Genomic DNA, 25,591 nt, shown 5'->3' on the forward strand with positions numbered 1-25,591 from the left:
AAAAAGGTAAGAAACAGATCTAAAGTAAATGCATTGCCGATAGAAGAAGGATTCGGTAATAACCTCTGGGATGAAGTTCCGTGTGGTCGGCGTGGTCGCCGGTGCAGATGCGGACGATGATGCCGCAATGGGGATCGCCACTGGGATCTCCGATGAAGCTCCTTCTTCTGTCGATGGAGCAACTGCCATCGCCACTACCGCCGGAGGTGCTACTTCCGGGGCATCGTGCGCTGGAGAGCTACCAGAAGGAACCGCCATTGGAGAGGAAGAGAAGAAGCAACAGGAGGATGGCGCTATGAAGCTTCGGTGGCAAGGGAAAGGTGCTAAGGAAAGAAGAAGGCGCGCGCGCTGAGAAAGAAAGACGTGAGCTTGAAGATGAAGTGCGGGGGTGAACCGCTATTTAAAGGGCACCTGAAGAAGGGTAAAAATGGGATTTTCACCGCGCCGGCGTTTCGAGTTTTTCGGGAGTAGTGGTTGTCGTGGGCGCCCGTTTCGAAAAGATTGCAATCATCAGCTGGAAGACCGCGAAACGGAAGGATATTTTCATTGCGGCTTTTTCGGAGGAGAAGTTGAAGAGAATTTCGAAGTAAAAGACTATGTTTTACTCCGAAACTGGGGGGCATGTGTTGACGCCAGATTTCGTCACTAGTAAAATCGGCGCCAAGAAGAGAGGAAACTGGAAAAGTACAGTTGGGAATCGGCCGAATGGTGCTACAGTGCGAGATCGGCCGATGACTTCTGTCTCGCTTCGGATCGAACGCGCCGGGTGCCCAATCGGTTGCCTTTTGCCGATAAGGAATCGGCCGATTAGGAGGTTGGGATAATTGGGCCTGTATGGGCTTGAAAAGGAATGAAAGGATGAAGGGGAGATCAGCCCACGAAGCGTATAATAACCAACCTAGTGCTTGTAAATATTTGTTTTCTGTTTGAATTAGAGATAGAGTTCTAGTCGGTTAAGAAGTCATCTGTACGGGGCTATAAATAGCTACCTTTGTAAATCTGTAAACATGAACAAATCAATACAACCAACTACTTTTTCCTCGTACTTACTTTCAAGCAGGCGACTTCGCCAAATACTTTCTCTTTTCACGAGTTCGTACGGGTTGGCAAGGCAGCATCAACTTGATCTCCGGCTGATCTTGTAAGTTCTGCTTATCGAATAAGTTCTAAGCTTTAACTTCGGGCGCATCGCTGTTGTTTCGTTTAGATTTATTCACTAGTTATCGATATTTACTAGAATCATAGATTCTACCTGTCTTTCTAGTTTTATCACCAGTTATCCAGCTAGGAATCGGTATTTTCGGCTTTCTCTACATTCTACTATTTAAATTCACTTATTTTACATTTGCCGATTAGATCTATTCCTAGTGTTGTTACCATAGCATTGTGCCGATTACTCCAGCAGTTTTCCGTCTACAAGGCTACGGTGATCGGCTGCCCTATAGCCGATTTCTTTATTACGGCAAATCGGCTGATTCGCTAATAAGCTATCTCGAGATCGGAAATTCAGCCGATCGTGATTTCTGGACCTGACACGTATTCTTCCTTGCCAATCAACAGGTCAGATTGGCTGGCACGCCGCGCGAACCGCACCAGGGCAATCACCCGAACAGGAGTTAAGCAGATTCTCCCGGGTCGTGTGTCGGACGCTGGGGATTCGGTTGACCGATTTCTAGCGCCAACACCTTCTATCCATGAATGCGATGACGGGGAAGACTTTGTCAAATTTGATTATAATATAGCCATATACCTCACATACACACACGTAATCCTAACCCTATAAGCACCTCCGAAAGATTGAGCTGGCAAATCCTCGAGATTGACGAAGTCACCATTGGCACCTCGCTGTCGACGGGTACATCGCCTGCGACTGATAGAATTTTGCTGCATGATTCCTTTTACCGGTTATTATTTTTTTTCGAATCACACCGTATAGCCGCATAAGCTCACATACACGCACGCAATATTACCCCTATGAGCACCTTCGAAAGACTAAACCGGCAAATTCTCGAGATTGACGAAGTCCCCCACTAGCGCCTCGTTGTCGACGGGCACGTCGCCTGCCACTGAAAGAATATAATTGGTAAAATCCTGAAATAGATCCAGAAAAAATGCGAGCACCGGTGTCGAGTCGAGAACTCAAACCCTGGTGGGCAGGTTCCACGACAAATAACTTTATCAAATATAAATCAGGTATAAGACGTGGGCGTTTTTATAAAAAAAAATCCTATGTCAGTAAAGATAAAAAGAAAAAGATTTGCTAATTGGTGCAACGAGTAGTTTCCCAAACAAAATCAGTAAAAATAATATCCAATTCTTACAATCTAATATGCTTCGGCTTCCACAATCGACCGATTCTAGGTTATAAATCCCCACAATTGATACTGTTGAGGAGGGCCTAACAATCTGTAATCAAAATCCGATCCAAACGGGCCTTAGCTATCTTTCATAATCCGCGGTGGATGGTCCAAAGCTACAGCTCGAGGAATGCGGCGGCAGGCCGTAGTTACTGATGCAGCTGGTAATGAGTTGCAGTCATACAGTATCCTCTTTCTGCAGAAATGGAGCACGCGAGGCAGCAGCCTAGAGACGGAGAAGACTCATGCCGCAGGCCACGAGGAAGACTACAGCCTCAGACTTTTTCAGCTCTGCTGTGTCGTCTACGGGCTGCTCTATGTTTCAGCCTTTTGACCCTGCACTTGCCACCAACGGGTGGGCGACTGCGCGTCGAGGCGAAGTGGACTGTGCGCCGCAGCAGGACCGGAGCGCGCAGCCATCCAACGGGAACACCGGAGCAGACAGTAGGTGTTCGTGTTCCAGCTGCGGGCCTGCCGCCTTCGGATGCCCAAATGCCACGGGTCTGCTGTTGCATCCTGGGAATTAGACGTAGATCCTGTTTGGAACCAGATGCTAAAGTTTAACTCATTGGTAAAGTTTTTAGTCCCCTTAAATGTTTGGATACAGTGCTAAACTTTAGCACCTTGATTTGCAGAATATATATTTACCTCTTCATTCAACTGCATTGTTCTCTCTCATTCTCTCCGGTTCTCTTTCTTCTCGTCTCCTGTTCTTGCCTCACAAATCTCCAAAGCCAGAACGCACGGCCACCGCTCCCCCGCCGCCTTCCCCACCGCGTTCGGTCCGTGTCGGCTACCGCTCCCTGGCTGCCGGACTGCCGACCCTTGCCTCCGCTCGCTATCGCTATCGGGGCTGGAGCTCCTCGTCGCGGTGCCTAGCGCGGATCTCAACCAAAACCAACACGGCGGGACACTTGTTGGAGACGGACCCCACGACCTCCCACCAACCCCTCCCCGAAGGTGCACGAGTAGCGGGAGCAGGAGATCCTCACCTTTGCCACGCTCGCCCTCCAACTCCTCCGTGCTGCCTTCACCCACACTGCTGCCGACGCCAGCGCGTTGCCGGACGCGCTCGCCTCGCCGCGCGCCTCCTTCCACCTGCCCGGATCCCTACCGCCACCCCACTTCCACGATCTCCTCGCGCGGCCTAGCCCCACTGTCGCCTCCCTCTTCTCCGCCGACGGAGCTGCCGCGAGGGACGCCGGAGAGCGCGAGGTGGCGACGCGGGAGTGGGGACGGAGGGAGGGAGGGATGGAGAGGTGGGGATTTGCGGCTGGGTGCGGAGGCGACGGGGCCGAGCGAAGGCGGCGTGGCGGGGAGGAGAGAGAGGGAGTGCAGGAAGGGGGCAACCAAGGAAAAAAAGGGACCGGAGACCACTTTTAACACACTTTAGCACCCCTTGGAGGGGCTAAAGGAAAGGGGGTGTGAAACTTTAGCACCTAACTTTAGCTGTTTAGCACCCTTGTTTTGCACCACAGGTGCTAAAAAATGCTAAAAGTGGGCTAAAAGTGGGATGCTAAACTTTAGCACCCCCTCCAAACATGGACTCAGTCCATTTTAATTTCTCGTTGGCATATGAAATTACGTTCAAAACTAATGGAGTAAGGACCAATTTGGTGCGGTTCCTCCTCCTGTAGCACTCGTGTAGCATTATTATAGCGAGGAGGAGCTGGAGCCGGGGAAGTCAGTTTTTTCTGACTCCTCTTTTGTAGTTCATTCTGGGTCTTGATTCGCGTTTCGGCTCGTCGCTACGGTAACGCACGCACCAAACTGGCCCTAATCATTCGCTGAAGTTGAGAGAAATGCAGTTGATCTGGTCTCCAACTCCAAGCCGCAAAGCCTGGACACGATTGCCCGTTGCCGGTTGCTCGTGGCTCGCCGGAGAAAAGCGATAGCGGGCGGAGCCCATCTCAGTGGAGAAACCGCAGCAGTGGTGCAATGCTATGCAGGCGGAGCCATGATTCACACGGCAACCGTTCTTGCCAGTTGCCACCGGCCTTTAACTGCGTTTGACCACACCAGGAGCCCCGTTGCTCAGCCTGCGCTCCTGCACCGGGCTGCGGCAAGTGTCGCCTGATTTGACCCGAGACGCGAGACCCATGGCGAAAGGCGGCAGAGCAGGCGGCGGTTACCGAGCCCACGGCGTCGTCGGATTGGACGTCTCGGCACGCATCGGTCGCCACCGAGAGTCGTGAGCACGGGAAACCGACGGTGCCGATCACCGCTGACCGCTCGCCCGCCACCGTACAGCGTCGCGCTTCCCTCCTCTTCAAAAACCCCACACCTTGCTAGTGCTATAGCCCTCACATATTTTAAGCTCCCACTGGCTGCTCTACTGCTGAACTGCAAGAGCCAAGAGTTTGGAGCCATTTTACTATTCATACTACTGTACCAGCTAAAAGTTTGCTTCCTGTATATAAGCTCGTGCGGCGTTCGATCGATCCGATGGCCGATGAGGGTGCATCGTCCCGAGCGGAGCTGATCGAGCCTGCCCCGGCGCCGGCGCTGCCGGCGGAGCCCGTGACGGGGAGGAAGCTGCGGGGCCGTCCTCCAGGGTCCAAGAACAAGCCCAAGCCGCCGGTGGTGGTGACGCTGGAGAGCGAGGGCGCGATGCGCCCCGTGGTGCTGGAGCTCGCGCCGGGCTGCGACGTGGTCTCCGCGGTGGCTGCGTTCGCGCGCCGCCGCCGCGTGGGCGTGTCCGTGCTCTGCGGCCGCGGCGCGGTGGCCGCCGTCAGGCTGCGCCTGGCTACCTCGCCCTCGACCGCGTCCACGGTGACGCTGCACGGGCGGTTCGAGGTGCTGTCCCTGTCCGGGACCGTGCTGCCGTCGACGGAGGGGGCGGTGGCCGCGCCGTCGCCGCCGCCGCAGCCGTTCTCGGTGTCGCTGGCGGGTGCCGGCGGGCAGGTGATCGGCGGGACGCTGGCCGGGGAGATGATGGCGGCGGACGGGGTGGTGCTGGTGGCCGCCACGTTCGGCAGCGCCGAGGTGCACCGGCTGCCCGCGGCTGCTGGCGCGGAGGACGAGGACGGCGACGGGCGCGGCGTGGGCCGTGAGGAGGGGAAGCATCTCCATCATTCTTCCCAGCAGCAGCAGGTGCAGGCCGCGGCGGCTGCGCGCGCCGGCGACGTTGTGGGGCTGGGTGCCTACGGTGGCGGGGCCGTGGGGCTCGGCGGTGGTGCTGGGAGCGGCGGCGGCCATGTGGGGCAACACGCGCCGCTGCTGCCTGAGATGGCTTTGTGGGCCCAGACGACGTCCACTCGCGGACCGCCGGCCCACCCTTTGCCCCAGTTCTAGGCATGCATGCATGCATGGCATCGTTGCCGTCTTTCCGTTCTTCTGCCTAGCTAGTATGTGGTGTACTGTAATTGGTCGGGATGGTTAATTCGTGCGTTGTTAGTGAGTCGATTGACTCGGAGAGGTCATCAGCACTTTAGGATTTTGGTGACCTGGGGACACAACACTTTGGTCTCCTTGACGAATATCCCTTCCGGAGGGCAACTGCCGCGGCGGTTGTTTTGAGCTGCCGTCGATTTTCAAATCAACGAGAGGAGATGCAAGCAGAATTAGAAGGGAGGTGAGAGATCGGAGGGTGGAAATTACTGTTCCTTAATTACCGCACAACCGCCCGTCTCTCTCTCCTCAGAAATCCTCCCTCCTCTCAAATCCTCTCTCGCCTCTCCTTCAACTCCAGCGATGCAATCGACGCCGGCACGACAATCAAGGACGGAGGCCCTCCCCATCTTCCCTGACGCCGCGGAGGCAAGATCCGGTCCGGCGCTCGCGTCAGCCGGGCGTCGATGGGGACTTGACGCCTCATTCATGGAGGAAAGGGCCTCCTCGGACTTCCCCGTCGGCAGGGAGCCGCCGACAGACTTCCCCGCCTCCGCGTGGTCGGATCTAGGCGATGCCGTGGTGGCCGTGGCACAATCCGTGAGGGAGGAGCACCGGCTTCCATAGATCCCGGCAGCAGCGCGCGACGATTCCGCTCGGATCCCGACGGCGTATGAAAGTCCTGACGATGAGCCGTCCCATGCTGGAAGATGCCAACATCATGAAGCTCGAGACACCGCCGCCGTCTTTGGACCTTTGGCTGTCCATGTCGCCCTCTATGATGTGTTTCTGTCCTTAACATTGCTCGTTGATGCTCCAGGATGCACACGGGTGAATAAATCTTTTCGTGATTTTGGTTTTGTCGATGTAATTTGTAATTCTATGATGTGTTCATGAACATTCTTGGTGATGCAAGACATTTTATTTGATTTTTTGTGGATGAATTTTTAGAATTGGGACTAAACATGCGCATGCATTTTTTTTAAAAAAATATGAATTAGAAATTTTAAAGGTTTTTGTCTGCAAATTTGTTAATGATGGAAATAATGAAACGATTTTTAGCAATAAAAAAATTGTTACTTTGTGCTGTGAATTGTTTACGAGGGAAAAACGTGAAATACTTGTGATATAAGAAAAGACGTTGGAAGGACCTTGGTACCTGCAGTCCTGCACATGCTATTGTTTAAGCGGAAGTAACATGATTCCATTAACTACTCCACTAGCTTAATTTCTGACACAGCCATACCTCTTTCTTCCACGCGTCAGCCAGGAGAAGATGCCCTCCCGGATACATACACATACCCTCCGAATTGCCTTTTCCTCTGCTTGATCGATGCATGCAGTGCGTACAGTACGTGCGAATGATTTCGTTTCATCACTCACCAGCAGCGCAAGTATACAGTAATTTTCTCCGATCACCGATCGATCGACACTTTGTGGTGGCAGTGCAAAAGCAAGAAATTGCCGGATTTAGTCGTCCCGTCTCTCGTCCCTCCTCCGTCGTCGTCGTGCTGGCATCTCGTCTCGATCGGCCGGGTCGAGCTTTGAAGGTCAAGCGGCTATGCTGGGAAGCTATAGGCCTAGAGCCCATGCACACAGGCACCGCAGTAGCCAGTAGGTGTAGGAAGCACGTCGAAAAAGAGAAGATACGGCATGCGGTGCGCGCGGCACTGTATTTTCTCGGAAGGCGCGAAATTTATTGTGCGGTTTCCGATGCGTCCCTTGCAAGGCGTAAAGCTGCTAGCAGTGTGCTCCTGCTCCAGGGAGAGCAGGCAGGCAGCCGCCTGCCAGGCACCGCCTTGCGAGCTCCCGCGCTCCTCGTACTCTATTTGCGTACTCCAAAATGGATATTATCTTAGGGTGTTTGAATCCTGGAGCTAAAGTTTGTCCGTGTTACATCGAATATTCGGATGCTAATTAGGAAGACTAAACATGAGGTAATTACAAAACTAATTGCAGAACCCCTAGGCTAAATCGCGAGACGAATTTATTAAGCCTAATTAATCCATCATTAGCGGATGTTTATTGTAGCACCATATTGTCAAATCATGGACTAATTAGGTTTAATAGATTCGTTTCGCGATTTAGCCTAGGGGTTGTAAAATTGGTTTTGTAATTAGCCTATGTTTAATACTCCTAATTAGTGTCCAAACATTCGATGTGATAGGGGCTAAAATTTAGCCCGGGGATCCAAACACCCCCTTAGTGTGTTTGGATCTTTAGTCCCGACTAAAATTCATGTCACATCAAATATTTGGAGGTTAATTAGAAGGACTAAAATATGAGCTAATTATAAAACTAATTACACAGATGGAGGCTAATTCCCGAAACGAATCTATTAAGCTTAATTAATCCATCATTAGCACATGTTTACTGTAGCACCACATTGTCAAATAATGGACTAATTAGACTTAATAGATTCATCTCGCAAATTAGCCTCCATCTGTACAATTGGTTTTGTAATTAGTCTATGTTTAATACTCCTAATTAGTATCTAAATATTTGATGTGACAAAAATTTTAGGAGGTCCTAAAGAAACAAATGGAGCCTTAATCATCATCGATATTCTCTCTCCTCTATACCAATTTGTTCCGCACCCATATTACTCTATGGGGATGTTTGGATACCTTTGCTAAACTTTAGTAGCTAAAAGTTGCTAAAGTTTAGTAAAGGCTGTTTGGATACCTTTGCTAAACAATATTTAATGAGGTGGATAAAGACCTGTTTGCCCTTAATGAATGCTAACCAGACAAGTAATAATGAGGGGCAAAGAGTGTCCACCCCACCTTTTAGTAAGGTTTAGCAACCAAAAACTGCTAAAGGGCTAAAGCTTAGCAACCATAGTTTAGCAAACTTTAGTAAGAGTGTTTGGCAAATTTTTTGCTAAAAGTTTAGCAAGGGGTATCCAAACACCCATATATCTCATACTCTATATCAACTATCATATATTTTATTCAACCATCTCCAACTACCATCTCATTTTAACAAACACAAATCTTCATAACACAATCATTTAGAATGGTTATTTTAAATCATGGAATGTGAAATAATTAGTAATACAACTTTTTAATTAAGTAATAATTGTTAGTAGTACTATTTAATTAATGAAATGTAATTAAAAAATGCTCACCTGCCTTGCGTACTACCAAGAGCTGTAGTTCACGCATGGACAAAGTAGCATGGCCAACCTGTGCAACTTTGCAAAACTAGTCCGTATGGTCACATGCAAATGTTTCTTGCAATGTGGATTGTAGCACTCGTGAAGCACAGAGCATGTTTGCACGCGATGTGGATTGTTGCACTCGTGAAGCATGGAGCGTGATCGCACAGCAATACCAAGTATTGAACTGGTGCCCTTGCTGGCTACAACTTGCACGCCTCCATCTAGTGACCAAGCACCATGTACAACTTCACTTCCTCGTATTTTACCAACACCATGGACGGCTACCCAGGATCCTTGCGAAGGTATTGGATGATGGAGGAGGAAGACGACTACACTCATTTCTAGGTTGATGATGATGAAGCAGAGGCCGCGACATACAACCACCTAGTGCAAGCAGAGAGCTCTCGCACGCACCGTCGATTTGATGCACCACGAAAGGTCATTCAGCCGAGGGACCTTCCTTTTGGTCACAAGAGGATCAAAGCCGACTACTTTGCTCCAAACCCTGTTTACAATGATAAGCAGTTCCGTAGAAGGTAAAGTTGAGCATATTTCAAATATCGATCACTCCATGTCTCTAGTACCTCATATCAGAAGTGTTCTTGCATATTTCGAATGCGTCGGCATTTATTCAAGCACATTAAAGAGGTTGTTAAAAATCAAGATAACTACTTCAAAGAAGTATGATGCCACTGGCAAGGAAGGACTATCGGCTCTTCAGAAGCACCGCTATGCGCATTCTCGCTTACGGTGTTCCGGCGGATGCCGTTGACGAGTATGTGCGTATTGATGAGTCAACTGCTCGAAAAGCTTTGCATCATTTCCATCGGGCTGTCATTGATGTTTTCGGCGAGTATTACATGTGGGCACCCAACACTGCCGATGTAGCTAGGCTTCTTCAAGAGGGTGAGGATCGTGGGTTCCCAGGGATGCTAGGCAGCATTGACTGCATGCACTGAGATGGAGGAACTGCCCCACATCGTGGGAGGGTCAATTCACGGGCAGAGGGAAGCATCCCTCTATGATCTTAGAGGCAGTTGCATCGCATGATCTATAGATATGGCATGCTTACTTTGGCATGCCTGGAAGTAACAACGACATTAACGTCTTTGATAGATCCTCTATATTCTTGTCTTACCTCAGGGGTCGTTCAACCCTCGTGTCATTTGCTATCAATGGAAGGACCTATAACATGGGGTACTACCTTGCCGATGGGATTTACCCTGAGTGAGTAGCTTTTGTTAAGACTATTCGTTACCCCATGGAGTAGAAGACCTAGCACTTTGCCACTGAACAGGAAAGTGCACGCAAGGATATAGAGCGTGCATTTGGTGTCCTGCAAACTCGGTTTGCAGTGATCCAAGGGCCCGCGTATGGTTGGGATCGTAGTCAAATTAATGATATAATGGTGACTTGCTTTATTTTGCATAACATGATAGTGGAGGATGAACAAGACAATGCCCGTGACACTGATTTCTTGAACATCGGAGAACTAGCAGTTCGGTACCGTAACAATCCGGACAGGGAGGCATTTGTTGCTGCACACCATGGGCTTCATGACCAAAACACTCACTTTCAGCTACAATATGATCTCATCGAGCACCAATGGATGAGGCTGGAATCTCATCATTAGTAGACGAATCAATGGTCAAGTAATATTTTTTAAGACTTGTGATATTTTGTCATCACGTAATATTTATTAAGACTTGTAATATTCGGTGATCATATAATATTTATTAAAACTTATAGTATTTAGTGGTCTTGTAATATTTATTAAGACTTGTAATATTTTGTACATCATTCAAAGCTTCTGGCGATCACACACAACACTGACTAGCAGATAACATCAAGATATGATGATAGAATAAATAACAGTTCCAATTAGTTCCATGAAATAAATTCAAGAAAGCATAAATAAGGTTGCCTCTCCCATCCATGGTTCAGGGCCTCTATCTCTTCCCGCGCCTAGCTGCAATCTTCTCGAAAATTTCTTCCTGAAGAATTTCGTAATACATTCGCTGAGCTGGTGTGCAGGCATTAAGATCAATCTCAAGGATCCTTTCATTCTCTTGCTTCTCCTTCTCTTGCCTGTCCATGTCATGCTTCTCACGTATGATCCGAATCTTCTCTTGCTCAATGTCTAACAGTGATTGATTGTGGCTTCGCATTTCCTCTAGCCACTTCTCATCTATGCAGGCAAGTTGCTGGAAACGATCAGTTTTATGCACAGATTCTTCTTGTAGGATAGAAATTTTTTGCAATGATAGATCTTGCATCCTCATAGCATACTCCGAAGATGATGTTGAACCCGCAGAGAAATTTGCTTTCTTCTTGGCTATTTTAGTTGAATCCCTGCCCATAGGACTCCTCCCAATTGATCCAGTAGAGGTAGAATTGTCATCTCTAAGGTCATTAGTGTCAGGCTCATGACTACTTTCCTCTCCAAAACCATCACCTCCAATGGACTTTGCAAATGCTCTAGGCTTTGGATCCTACCATTTGGGCTCATCCTTCATAATCTCCCAACAATGCATGTAAGCAAAGTTGTGTTTGAGGATACCAGCAAAATTAGCTACTGCATCAGTGGTCTGCAATAGAAAATAATTGTTGTTAAATTTACAACAAAATGCATAGAAAATAAAATGGGTCAACAAATCGCAAACCTTATCGGTATCCGACATCCCACTAGGATTCTCTCGAATGGCATCAGCATAGAAGGATGAAAACCTTCCCCACTTTAGTCTTGATTATGTCCCAACGGATCTGTAAAGATCTCAAACTCCTTTCTGGGTAGGATCCCCTCCTCAAATTGTACCACCGCACAATCCTATCCCACATGCGATCTTTTTTTTCGCAGTACTTGTAATTGGGTCACAACTTATTTCAAGCTATGACTTCACAATGTTTACACCTTCATCTGGGTTGAAGTTGCCTAAGTTGGTCCAATTGACCACCTTTTTTCTCCTTCCTTTACCTATAGGAGCTGGTGCTGGAGGAACGGGCACTTCCTCCACATCTGCCTCATCGTTTTGCACAGATGCATCTGCCATTTCAGCCAGATGAGATACTTGTGGACCATTGGTACTTGGATGCATCATTGGGACATTGGGTGGAAGCTGCTGGAATCCTTGGGAGAACCAGAATTGAGGACCTTGGTAGCCATACATGTATGGGTTCCAGACAGTCTGGTAGGGAGAACTGCTGCCACCAGGAAAAGTTCCCCATGATCCATCAGGAACATTGGACTGGTTAGGGTCTATCCTGAAATTACATGCAAAAAAAGTTATCAATAGTAACACATGACATGATTTAAGCATGATATGTGAGTATGCAAAGTTCTCATGAGCCAAGTTTAGATTAAATGTAGGGCACAATTTACTTTTTTCAAGTAACTGGTCAAAACTCACCAAGTTTGTTCATGGAAAACAGAGTCCCAGTACAAAATTATTTAGCATAAGAAATGACCTGATAAGCAGAAAAATTCAAACAAATAGTGTTTAACTTTATTAACTCTATACATGTTTTTTTTTCATTTCCACTATCTGATATTGCAATTATCTTGTCAGGAACACAAGACAAAAAAAAACTCTCAAAGAAGGCACTAGTAATGCCATTATCCATATGCCACTTATGCTGAATAACAAAGCAAAAAGAAAAGGCATTTCAGAGAAGGCACTAGTAATAAAGTAGAAGGTCCATATTAGAATGGCATGTCTGGTGTTCAGGCTGAACCTATTAGATTAAGGCAATCTTTATTTGCAAATACCCATGTGCCTTTGTAAATTGCCTTAGCATGTTCTTTTCTCCGAGATGCAACATGGAAGCAAGCTAATTGTTAATTAGCAGCAAGTGCCAACAAGCAGCAAGTGGGATCGTGCGAGCTGCAATATCCTCAAGCATCAAAACCCAGTCTAGCTAACCCTAAAAGATTTGACACCGAACAACCTAGATCTTGGACAACCGTAGGGCATAGCAAGGGTGGACATACTTGAGTTGGGCAGGACGCCGGCTGGAGTGCGCGGTCGTGCTCTCCTCGGATGTGCCCGCCTGAACCGGTGAACCTTGCCACCACCGCTTGCGCAGACGGCTACCCTCTCGCCGAACCTTTCCGCGTGTGTTTCCACCTGCCACGCTACTCTGGCCGCCGGATCAGGCCTCCTCCTTCGCACCCCCACCTCCGAGACCCTTGGATCTAAAGGGAGAACCCGCCTTCTCCAGGATTGCGCCCTTCTCTTGCACCGAACAGATCGGCCGGAGCCGCCGCACTTGGCCTCTTCACTGCGACGCTGGAGGCACACTCTCATCGGCACCCTCCTTTGGCAAGCGACGTCGCAGCCTCTCTTCAGTTCCGAGCACGGGCGCGAGGGTCGGGTGGTTGGGGCTAGCAGCGGCGGGAGGCCAATGGTGTATCCCTGGGAGCCAGCTGGAAATAGAGGGACGAGGCTGATCCGTTTGTTTACCATGACGCTCCCACTACTGGTAAATTTACATTATATCTGTACTACTAGGAACGGGTACTGGTACTACGGACAGCCTCATGTAGGAGTACTACGATTGGCCATTTTCGTACACTCCACGCAATGAATGTGTGCAGTGTACATCATCTACGGTGTGCTCTTTTTTACAAACTCCAGCATCAATGAAAGCACAAATTAAAGCTCGTTGATATCGACCTTGCAAACGAAATGAGCAGGGCATGCGGCATGTGCGTGAAAACGTACGTGAAGAGCGTACATGTGGTTGATCCTCACGTTGACTATGTAGGAGCTCAGTGATGGCTGCGGGTGCACCATATCTTAGTGCTTCCTCGCGTGTTGGTCGATCAGCTTTATTACATGCTCTGCGGGCGCTGGGCAGCCAATGCAAGAGCCGAGGAGGCAAAGGTAGCATCTATCAGCCACACGGCATGCTTGCACGGTTGCAGTGTGCGTCGGCCTCCAAAGATGATTGCCAGGTGGCAGCCACCTCAGTCACACAAGAGAGGTTTCGTCATCTTGTTCCATGACGCCATCCATCATCGCCCGAGTTCATGTCTGGATCCACTGGGCCTCTTATATGGGCTGCTAGAAGAGCCCCTCTTGTGTGTGATGATTGAGAGAGACATCCTGGCGTTTGGGCTAATTGGGCCGTCGGACTAAGTCAAAGTCATCATCCTTAGCAAAAGTGCGGTACTGTACTTTGGGCCTGTTAGCCCAGTTCCATTCCATTGACTCTCTCTCTCTGACTGAAGCAAACTTGCCTCACCAGTCCCCTCCGTCGTGCTGGCATATCTCGTAGCTAAAGAACTGAGAGTACTTCGTTAATGTATCTACGGTCAAGGCAAAGAGTTAATAAAACAATTATTGTGTACATTTTCAAAGTTGCTAACTAGTCGTATCTCTTTCTGACGCCAACCCCACAGATCAACTGTTACACACATCCTATGAATTTTCGTACTTGAATTCCGTGGTAGATACGCCAGGAGCCAGGTCCCTTCAGTTGGAAAAAGAAAAAACCTAACACCGATAAGAGATCGAGGTATAATGCGTCGAAAGGGATGCAGAGCACCACACTTTATTTGCACGCCCAATGGCTGGTGTTCCTCGACCGGCAGCCACGACATGGCTTCCGTAAGCACCAAACAGCCAGGCACTCCAATTTTGTGCAGCATAAACGGCCCATTACATTTGGTTAACAACACTCCCATTTTGTACAACGTGACCCACCATGCTGATCTGCTTCTTGTTTTTTTTGGCAAGATATATCTATGGGTAGGGGCGGATTTGGACCCCAGGCTGCAGTCTGGGGCGAGGCCTAAGAAGAGTGGGTACAAGTTTTATAAAAATGGCATAAAAAGGTCAAGCAGCCTATTAGCCCACCCCGACGCGAAGTGAGCCCAGCAAGCCGAAACTCTAGCCCTGGCCGGCTGAGCGCGCCTCCCGTCCGCACTCGTGACACGCCGCACGCCTCCCATCCGCACTCGTCACGCGGCGGCGCCTCTTGCCCCTCCCCCTTCGTCATCATCGCCGTTGGTCGCCGGCCCCGTGCCCCCGCCGGCCGTGCGCCGCCACCCGCCAAGTCGCCGCCTCGCCGGTCGCGCCCTCACCCCCCGCGGCCCCGCCGGCCACGCCCCACGCCCCCGCCGGCCGCCGCCTGAGCGGCAGTGCGCCAGCTTGCCAGGCGCCGGCAAGCAACAGCAAGCAGCACCGCAGCAGCCAAGCAGCAGCAGGCAGGTGAGATACTATGGAGAGATATTCATTACTTTGAAATGTTCATTACTTCATTGACTATTTGAGTCTTACTTTGCAATTGCAACATTTCATACCTTAGAATAGAGAGATACTATGCTAAACAAGATGCGTCAAAAAGTAGTGTCGAAACTATAGAAAGAAGCTAGGTTGAGCAAAAAAGATCACAAATTGAACTTGATATGAGAGATATGGTTGTTGATCCGGGAGATAGGAAGACAATTGATGATTTTCATCATGCCATTAGGGATGAGGCTGGGAGAGCATATCTACAAATAGGTCCATGTAGGCCAACTAGTTATAAGTTTCCAAAAATGAAAAAAGATGGTACAGGTGTAACGGCCTCGAATGTTAATCCCCGCGTCAATCTTAATCCGAGCCCCTGATCACCTGTCTTAGTTTTTCCAAGCCTAAGTGTTCAACCTCCAGCTCTTCCGACCCCTGCGATCCGACCCCTCACCGTGGTCTTTCTAGTTCCGACCCCGCCGACCCTCAACCCACCGTCGGATCTTCCTAAGCCCTCCCGCAGCATCGCCCTCCAGTTTGAGCAGTGGACCACCGAGACTGACCGGTGGGCCCACGAGATCTTTTCCCCCAGATCCTTCGCGACAGGCGCACTCGAGTTGCATGCTCACTTCAGAGTTTCCCCGCCGCGTGGCTCAACTCCTCCGACGCCCGCCGCTCCGCCTCGTCTTCGGCCCGCGACCGGATGGATTCTGGCGCCCTTCTCCCCAATCGCAGCGGAAGCCCCTCTGCAACCCTTTCTGCAGCACCTCGCTGCCCGCGCCCATCATCACCTCGCCGGACCCCCGGCTGCAAGGCCCGAGGCCTCCCGGTTTTTCCGTCGCCCCTTCACAGTCGCGCCGCCCAGGTCTGCGCTACGCGACGATTCCTCTGTCGCCAATCCGAACCCTAGCCGCGATAGCTCCTTTCCCGTCTTGTCAGCGCTGCGATCCGTCGGTCTGATGCTTCGCGCTCGCCCGCACGACCGCAGCCCTCCTGACCTCTCACCTGAGCAACCTCACTCCTAGCGTCGTTCCCTCTATCACATCCATCATATCCACCGCACGACGACGCCCGCCTCCGCCAAATCTCAACCACCGGCAAACCCGCGCCTGCGCCGCCCTGACGTCCATGCCCAATGACCGCCGGTGTCATCCCCGAAGTCCTGCTCCACCGCCCTCATCGCTCAATCGCCGCCCGGGCAGAGCACTCCATTGCTTCTTCCCCGGCCTTCGCGCTGCCCCCCTTCCCTCTTCCGCGCAGCTATAAAAAAGAATGCGCAAGCCCCGCCGGAGTTTCCCTTGCCCTAGCTGCCATCTCCCTTGCTCCTCTGCTTCGTGCTCAAAGCACTACAGCCTAAGTCCCTGAGGAACTCTCCTTTCCGCTCCACACCGCTTTCCCCAATCCCCCCAGCCGCTTGCTCCTCCGTGTTGCGTAAGAGCTTACTTGTGATCCACAAGAAGCACCGCCGCCGCCGGAGCACCGCCGGACATCTCCGCTGCAAGTCTTAGTGTTCCAGTTCCTCCGCCCGAACCCGCTCCTTCCCGACCCCAAGCTTTCCTTGTAAGACGAAGGTAAGCTGCTGACCCCTCGTCTGCCTCGCCCGACCCTGTCTGTTTGTCCGACCCTTTTTCCGCCTCGTCCGACCCCTTGTGTCCGCCCGACCCCGGTTCCGTCTCGCCCGACCCTGTCTGATCCGCCGACCCTTCTCCGCCTTGCCCGAGGGCTCGGCTGTATCTTTTTCTTCGAACCGAGGGTGTATGTGTAAAACTTGGGGACCTTTCAGCGTTGAGTCTGAGGACCCCTAGCACACCAAATTCTCTAGATTAAGGGTCAGATCATAAGCTCCTTTCCTCCGACCCTTACCTCTTGATCTCCACCAACTCCATTGAACTTTCCCACCCTCCTGTAACTTGTCGCAAGTTTCTGGGCTCAGACTTCCAAGTGTTGTTGTTGAAATAACCGTCTATGCTAACCAATGCATTGCATTCGTGTAGAGTTGCATCTCGCCGACGGCTACTATGAGCTGCACCCGGCGCCAGAAGACGACGGTGTAGCTGAGCTCCTGCCCCCAGAAGCCGAAGCTGCCCCAGAAGTCGAGCAGTTCCCTTCCTCTTTGCCCGAAGGCAAGCCCCGGATGCATGAATCCCCTATGTTTTGCCAAACTTGCACATGCCTTCTTAAAACATGCTTGTACATTTACGTATAGGAGTTGTTTGGAACCATAGATGCATAACCTAGCTCCCTTGATCTGAACACTAGCTGTTGGACCGAGTAGATGCTTTGCTTAAATAGGAAGCGGTAAAAGCCGAGTGATTTCCTGTCACTCGCGAGTTTATAGGAGTTGGTTGAGTTCTCTTCTGTTACAACTGTAAGGACGATGGACGGGGCAGGGTTTTGGGTAACTCTTTGGTGGTCGGTTGATCGCCCCGTCTGTCTATGAAACTTGCTAAGGCCCGACAGTGGTGGTGTTCGTGATCAAGTGTTTGAAGGTACTAATCTCATACCTAGTATGGGATGGGGAAGCCTAGTACCTGATTGAACTAGGGCGTGGCTTATACCCCTGCTGTCTCTGCAACGAGGTTCCCATGGTGCATCATGTGGGTGCAAGTGCGGTCACAGTACGGTAGAGGCCGGGACTGTGGAGCATTGCATGCCAAGGGAAGTTTGGACCTGACACGCGCCTGGGAATTGATGGGGACAGCCGACACAGGAAGCGGCCCTTGTGGTGCGCGGATGTCGTGAGATTAGGTTCGCCATGCATGGTTAAGAAACTCGAATCGATTCGTCTGCCTCTCACAGTTTGAGACTGCTTGATCGCTATGTCACCCTGAGTAAATAAGAAATCTGATGATGACATGGTTTTGCTCATGTTGTATATACCTTGATTTGGTTCTATGATTGCTTAGGATAGGTTGCAAACCTAGAACGGATAATGAACTTAGAACCGGAGCTAAAACTTGAAAGTAGGGTTACATCTAGCGCTTGTGGCAAACAAACCCCCCAGCCAAAAGGCCTTGCATGTCTAGAAGAGGTAGTTCAGCGCGCTCCCTGTCGGTTAAGTCTTGTTGAGCTTAGTAGCTCAGTCTTGTTGTGGCTCTTCTTTTTTAGGTGAAGTTGCTGCTTCTGAGCCCCTTTCTGCTGGCACTTGGCCACCCCAACTCCCTCCGGGTTGGACGGTCGAGTGGGATCCCTCCTCGGACGGCGAGAAGAGGGATCATTGATGTCCCGGTTGGCCTCACCAGGGATGTCCGACCCCGACGAAGTTGCTTCCGCTTGTTTTTGCCTTCTGTCTGTTTCGTTTGAACCTTGTAAAACTCTGATGTTGTTTGTTGTTGAACTAAAATGGTCAATTTGTTTAACTCGGTGGACTTGTTGTATTCTCTGGAACCACTCACCTTCGTGTGAGTTTGCTAACTCGGTCCTGTTCAAGTGGTTAAATCGGATGAAATCCGACGGCACTTCGTGTTAACTTGGCTAAGGCATGGGTGTCGCATGTTAGGCGACTTAACCATGTTTAATCAAGCTAATCCGAAGTGGATCCGCCACAACAGGCCAATCAAGAGGATTTGTTGGATCATGGTTTGATCAATTTGATTGGTTAGAGTACAGTGTAGTCAAGAATGCAGCTTATTGTTTTTATTGCTATCTCTTTAAGCCACAACAAACTGGATTTCATAGTAATGATACATTCACCAAAGTTGGGTTTAGAAATTGGAAGAATGCAAATGATTCTTTCAGGGAGCATGCTCAATCAATTGATGGCTTTCATAGTAATGCAAGAAAGCGTGCACTTGATAAAATCAGAGGCAAAGTGTTCAACATGTGTGAACTGTTACAAGTGTAATAGAAGATCATTTAACTATCATGTTAGGCATTACTAGATTTCTCCATTTGCAATAGCCTTTCATGGACATGATGAGTCTAAAAGATCAAGAAATAAAGGGAACTTTATGGAGATGCTTCAATGGTATAGAAAGAAGGATCCTAAGGCTATACTTGTGACCGGTGAAAATGCTCCAGGGAATAATCAAATGAGTAGTCCAATGTTTCAGAAAAATTTGGCTAGGGCTTGTGCAGAGGAGACAAGTGAGTTAATTAAAAGTGAAATAGGAGATCATTGGTTTGCGGTGCTTGTTGATGAGGCTCGTGGTGCATCCATTAAGGAACAAATGGCTATGGTTGTGAGGTATATATCCCCTCTCTATTTGATTATTTCGTTGATTTTGTTTTGTTGCTTTCAAGTAACACTATTTTCTCTTTTCTCTTGTAGGTTTGTCAATGATAAAGGAAGTGTGATTGAGAGGTTTCTTGGTATTGAACATGTTTCTGACACCACACCACATTCACCAAAAGAAGCATTGGATACTATGCTTAGAAGATATGGTCTATCTATTTCCAAGATTAGAGGGCAAGGATATGATGGAGATTGAAATATGAGAGGACAGTTTCATGGGTTACAAAAACTGGTATTGAATGAAAACCCTATGCCTTTTACATCCACTGTGTTGCTCATCAATTGCAGCTTGTGGTAGAATCTGTAGCTAAGTGTTATGGTTCAACTTTTGATTTCTTCAATTATGTCACTTCAATTGTCAATGTTTTTATTGATTCTTACAAGAGGAAAGATCAACTCCTTCAAAGTCACCATGATAAGCTTGTTGAGCAGTTAGATAGTGGTGCTATTTTTTCTGGGAGAGGGAAAAACCAAGAAACTAGTCTTGCTAGGCCTGGTGATACACGGTGGGGTACACATTACAAAACATTGACATGTCTTATGATCATGTGGTCCTCTGTACTGGAGGTGTTAGAGAATATTAGTGAAGATGGAACTGATGGGGAAAAGAAAACTACAATCTTTGGATTGATTCAAAGAATGGGGTCATTTGAATTTGTGCTTATATTACATCTTATGATCAGAGTATTGGGGATGAATCAAGACCTGTCATAATGTTTGCAAAAAAAATCAAAATATTGTTCGTGCATTAGGATTAATTGGCTCTGTGATGAGAAATATGAATGAAATGAGGAAAAATAGTTGGGATGCTCTTTTAAAAAAGGTAAAGGACTTTTGCCTCCTCAACAACATAGACATTCCTAATATGGAAGATATGATACCCGTTAAAGGTTGTTTGAGATGTCGTGGTGCTAAATTAGTGAGTTACTACCATCATTTTCATCATGGAATTTTCAATATTGTGATTGATCAAGTTTATTGTGAGTTAAACAATCGATTTCAAGAAAGTTCAACTCAACTCTTGAGATCTGTTGCTTGTCTTGATCCGAGGGATTCTTTGGCCAACTTTGAGGTAGAGAAGTTAGTTGAGCTTGCTAAGATTTATAAAGATGACTTCTCTGATTATGACTGCATAAAGCTTGCGGGTGACCTTTCTATATTCATTGATGAAGTCACAAATGATAATAATTTTGGCACTTGTACTTATCTTGGTAACCTTGCTGAGAAGATGGTTCAGACTGATAGACATACAACTTTTCCTTTGGTGTATCATCTCATTGAACTTGCATTGATTTTGTCGGTGGCAATAGCAACAGTTGAAAGAGCCTTCTCTGCCATGAATATTATGAAGACCGAACAAAGAAATAAAATGAATGATGATTGGATGAATAGTAGCATGATATGCTATATTGAGCAGGATTTGTTTGCATCGATTGAAGATGAAACAATTCTAAAGCGCTTTTAAGGTTTAAGAAACCGTAAGATGAATTTGCCAATCGAGAGCTCAAGGTGCGTGTCGTTTACTTATATTAGTCTATTTTAATACATAATGTTATCTTGCTTTATAAAGAGCTGAGATTTTTAAAATTTTTATGTAAAATTGAGGATGTTGGTACAAGTGGTGTTAAATCATGAAGACATGTATATTTTTTTTATCATGGAAGACTCTTAATTTGGTACTTTTCTACCTTCAATGTTCTACGTATTGTTTGAGTATATTGGTTGAACCCTTGAAATCTAGGGAATTATATACTTATTTGTGTTCTTTGAAAAATATGTTATATCTAATATTGTATGGCTAGGGACGGAACCCGTTTCTGGATCCGCCACTGTCTACGTGGTCGTATGTACGTACACATATATCCTCTAACTCTTCTTATCCATGCATACAACCCCTTGAAGATCAAGAATTATATGTGAACTATTACGAAACTCAATATGGAACGAACCATGGGCCACCATCAACAAGAGGGAAGGCATGTTAGAATTAGTGCAATGATGATATAGAACAATTAGTGCATCCCACCCAATGATTTCAGCTTGTAGCGTACATATAAAGGAAATTAGCTATGATGAAGCGTACATCACACATCATATCTCCAAAATTAATTAACTAGTTGCAATAGCAGCCGGCACTAACAAAAGCTGAAAAAGTAGCTAGCAGGCGTCCATCGTAAAAAAGTAGCGTCTAGTGATGCATGTTATCAATAGCCTTCAACTCTATAAAATTATAAAAACATACCTATGTTATATTTCAATTGTCAAAAAATAAGTTGTTTTGTATCTAAACCTTTTAACCATGTTTTGGACAAGAAAACAGCTTCAAATTAAAAATCTATAAATTACAGAGCTGTAGATCACATAATGTATCAACTTCATCCGACAGCATGTAAAGGAGTTATAATTAAAAAAACATCTGAGGATGGACTAAATTCGGTTTTCTCAAAGGACGGAAATTAGATGTTTTTGGACCACCATTTGACTGAAATTGCTATTTTAGTCCCTTCATTGCGCAAAGATAATTTCACACTTTCAAAAGCACCAGAGTGTATAATGTGTCGAAAGGGACGCGGAGCACCCTGGCTTGCGTGCCCAATGGCTGGTGTTCCTCGATTGGCAGCCTAGCCACACACGGACGGAAGCTTCCGTAGTTCCATGCTAACAGCAACCGCGAAAAGGAGGTGTAAACGGCCACGCCGTGGCTTCCGTAAGCACCAGGTTGCCATGTACCGGTGCTCATCTAGTCAACACACGAGGACGTCAGATTCCACATCGATTTGTGCTCTACTCCTGCTCTGTTCGCTACATATACACCAACGACGAAGCTCGACGCTGCAAGGTTCCAACTCCCAGGTAGGAGGAGAAGGTCACCACCCAACCCGACTCCGACACGTCACTCATGGAAGCCTCGACGGCAGAGGCGGCGCCGGCGAAGACCGTGCTGAGGGTGGCGGCGATCTCCGGCTCGCTCCGCAGGGCGTCGGCCAACACTGGCCTCATCCGCGCCGGTAAGTTCCGCTTCATCAATCACTCCTGGCTACTTGTTTTCTTATCTGAATTACTTTTACCCTCCGTGGACTTGCGTGGCTGCTGACTGCTGAGCACCGTGTCCATGTGTGAAGCCGCGGAGATTTGCAAGGAGTCCATCCCGGGGATGCAGGTCGACCACGTCGACATCTCCGAGCTGCCGCTGCTCAACACCGACCTCGAGGTCGACGGCGGCTTCCCGCCGGCCGTCGAGGCGTTCCGCGCCAACATCCGCGCCGCCGACTGCTTCCTCTTCGCCTCGCCCGAGTACAACTACTCCATTTCAGGTACCCGATTCTCCTCCGGTCACTCTACTGTCGGCCTGTCGCGTGCAGCTCTGAACTCTGCATCTCTAACGGCATGTTCCCTTGCAGGCCCTCTGAAGAACGCGCTGGACTGGGGGTCGCGGCCGCCGAACTGCTGGGGAGACCGAGCGGCGGCGATCCTGAGCGCGTCGGGCGGGTCCGGCGGCAGTCGGTCGCAGTACCACATCCGGCAGGTCGGGGTGTTTCTCGACATCCATTTCATCAACAAGCCAGAGATCTTCACCAGAGCACACATGCCCCCGAAGAAGTTCGACGACGACGGCAACCTGATCGATCCGGAGACCAAGGAGCACCTTAGGAAGATGCTCCTGTCGCTGCAAGCTTTAGCGCTGAGGCTCCAGGGGAAGCCTGCAAGCTCTGAACAGGGGAATGGGGAATCGATGCTTCCATTTATGTCTTGAGATGAATAGCACTCAAAATGTCAAAGTGATCTGTGCTAGTGCACGCTCGAATTGATGTCTTGAATAACTTTGTGGCACCGAACATTCCGGTGGCAATAATGCAGAACAACATTTATCATCTTGCCGTTACTAATTCTGTGCTCACTGGAATGCATCAGTAGTTAAATTTCGTAGGGAAAAAAAGGAGCCACCAGTGATTGCAAGTTAGAGCTGCATTTCTTCTTTGTACTGTTCCTTGCCGGCTCTGCACACTGTAGTTCTCGGAAGATACAATATAACCAGTCCGAATTTGCTTGCACTTCCATGCTCAAGCTCAACCCTACAATGCTAATTGCAACGATTCACTCAAGCAAATAATTCCATAGGTCGCAGAATCCATGATGAACCGGAACAGTGAACAGACAACAACCATGCCAACCTGCCCCGCCGACGGTGGAGCGGGGGCGATGAACTCCCACAAACGCGTATCTGATCGCTCCGTCGCCGGCCGTCTTCGCGACGCCGGCGAAGCGAGCAATCCTCCCCTGCTTCTCCTGAGGCGGCGGACCACCACGGCTTGAGGCGAACGAGCTGGAAGAGGAAGACGGACTCCCTTGATCCGATGAATCCGGGTCGCAGGAGTCCGATCGGACGGATGGTGGGTACCCAGGGGGTGGACGGTATTGCGATTACCGTCCACCCGGACGGTAATCGAAATACCGTCCACCGCTTGCGTCGCCAGGAACGCCACCTCCGATTCAGGCCGTGCCTTGCCGGAGCTCCGCCGCACTCAGGCCGTTCCTGCTTCCCCTCTCCTTCTTGCTTGTGGCCTCTCCACCGCCCCAGATTGCATGGACCATGGGTGGCCAGAGCTCCGGGTGGTGGTCGGTATCTGAATTTCTGAAACGACACGACTGGTCGACCACCGCTTGGGCGCACAAGAGAGGACCATCTGCGCGCAGAAGCTCGCCGGAGCGCCGCCGGAGTCGCTTCCCTCTCATTCGTCGTGGTGGCCTCGCCTCCGCTCGTCTTGCATCGACCAAGGTCCACGGCTCCACGCACGCGTTCTCAGCACTCTGGGTTACACAGGTCTTCTGCAACTGCAAGTCTATGTTCACCAATGTGGGAATACATATTCGAACAGCGAGAACATCAGTATCAGATTGTTCTGCAGGTTCTTCCCCCTGGCATGGTGCATCGACTTCACCTCTGACTTGCGCATGATCGAGTCCTCTTCTGGCATAGATCACACCAGAATTTTGGGGTTACGCTAAATGATTGAACTGATGAACGACGGATTTCATCTTGATTTAAGGGAATGATCAGCTCTACTTAACTTAATGTCAGTGCCCACAAGGCACGGAACGCATAGAAAAAAGACGGAAGCCTGAACCTGAAGGCAGAAGGCTCGGTTCGTTTCTGAAATGAATCTGAGCGTTCTGCACGGAGACGAGAAAGATGCTAATCATACGCGCGAACCGGGGAAGGTACAACACGACCAACAATGTCAACATTGCCAAGACCAGCTGGTCCATTGCCGCCGATGCAGTGGTCGGCCGCCGGCGGCCCCTCCGCCGCGTGCTTGCTTCATGGCCTCTCGTGAAGCCGAGCACAACCTGCAGTGGGCCTAAATCTGATCTTTTTTTTGAAGGGGCCCTTAATCTGATCTCATGGGCCTCCACCTTCAAAGGCCTAGAGCAAAAGGGCCCCATGGCACGAACGGTGAGCAGATCCGGAAGTGAGAGTAGATGGTCGCACGCCCACTAGCTAGCCAATAATACAAATCTTGGAAGCTTGTATGAAACTTACCAGTAATACATGCAGATCGATGAGCATAAACTACAAGCAGTAGGTACACATAGGAATGGCTCAAATAAAGCATAGAACCGTACGCGCAGAAGGCTGCCGCGCGCGTCGGTCTTGGGCTCTAAGGACCACCGGAAGCATCGTCGCGCGACTTGTTGCCGGCTCCTCCCTCCGCCGAAGACCGGCTGCCAGTGGCCGGCGGCGGCTTGTTACTGTTCCCTTCCTGCCCTTTGCCGGCATCTCGTCGGCCACCCCCACTGCCAGCACCGGGGTTCTGGTTCTGGCTCCCATCGAGCGAGGTGGCGCCCTTGGTTCCTGCCGGCCCGTCGTCGCCGTCGACGTTGAAGTCGAGAGGGAGCGCGCGAGACGGCTGACGCCGATGGCGAGACATGGCCGGCGCCTGACGCACGCGTCGGAAGAAAAACCCTGTACTTGGGAAGAAATAATTTGCCAACGTCGCAAGATGCTAGTATATAGTAATAATGTAGCTGGTACTATTGCAATATGCAACAAGCTAAGTTCGTTTGCTGGACCATGGTGTGGAGTGTTCGCGAGTGAAGAGCTTGGCCTCTTTATAGGCGAGATAAGAAGGCAGCGAGCTGGGAGGCATGAGGACATGAGGTGGCACTTGACCCGGAAACGTACCAGTTTTCACGGATAAAACTTACTCGCCAGATTCTTGCGGCTCCATGCTTACTGTTTACCGTGGGTCCTGTACAGTGCAATGGCACATGT

At 49.3% G+C, this 25,591-nt stretch overlaps 2 protein-coding genes and 1 pseudogene across 2 annotated transcripts; all 3 read left to right on the forward strand.

Moving 5' to 3' along the window:
- The first annotated feature begins 4,701 nt into the window (after positions 1–4,701).
- LOC117855946 (AT-hook motif nuclear-localized protein 28) lies at positions 4,702–5,881 on the forward strand. Its single transcript, XM_034738347.2, has one exon. The coding sequence runs from the start codon at positions 4,803–4,805 to the stop codon at positions 5,649–5,651; it is 849 nt and encodes a 282-aa protein (XP_034594238.1). The 5' UTR covers positions 4,702–4,802; the 3' UTR covers positions 5,652–5,881.
- Positions 5,882–9,465: 3,584 nt separating this feature from the next.
- Positions 9,466–10,483, forward strand: LOC140222928 (protein ALP1-like; annotated as a pseudogene).
- Positions 10,484–21,955: 11,472 nt separating this feature from the next.
- Positions 21,956–23,189, forward strand: LOC117857528 (probable NADPH:quinone oxidoreductase 2). Its single transcript, XM_034740239.2, has 3 exons — positions 21,956–22,325; positions 22,440–22,631; positions 22,719–23,189. The coding sequence occupies exons 1-3, from the start codon at positions 22,217–22,219 to the stop codon at positions 23,069–23,071; spliced, it is 654 nt and encodes a 217-aa protein (XP_034596130.1). The 5' UTR covers positions 21,956–22,216; the 3' UTR covers positions 23,072–23,189.
- The last annotated feature ends 2,402 nt before the right edge of the window (positions 23,190–25,591 follow it).

This window comes from Setaria viridis, chromosome 5 (assembly GCF_005286985.2).
Source record: "Setaria viridis chromosome 5, Setaria_viridis_v4.0, whole genome shotgun sequence".
NCBI classification, from domain to species: Eukaryota; Viridiplantae; Streptophyta; class Magnoliopsida; order Poales; family Poaceae; genus Setaria; species Setaria viridis.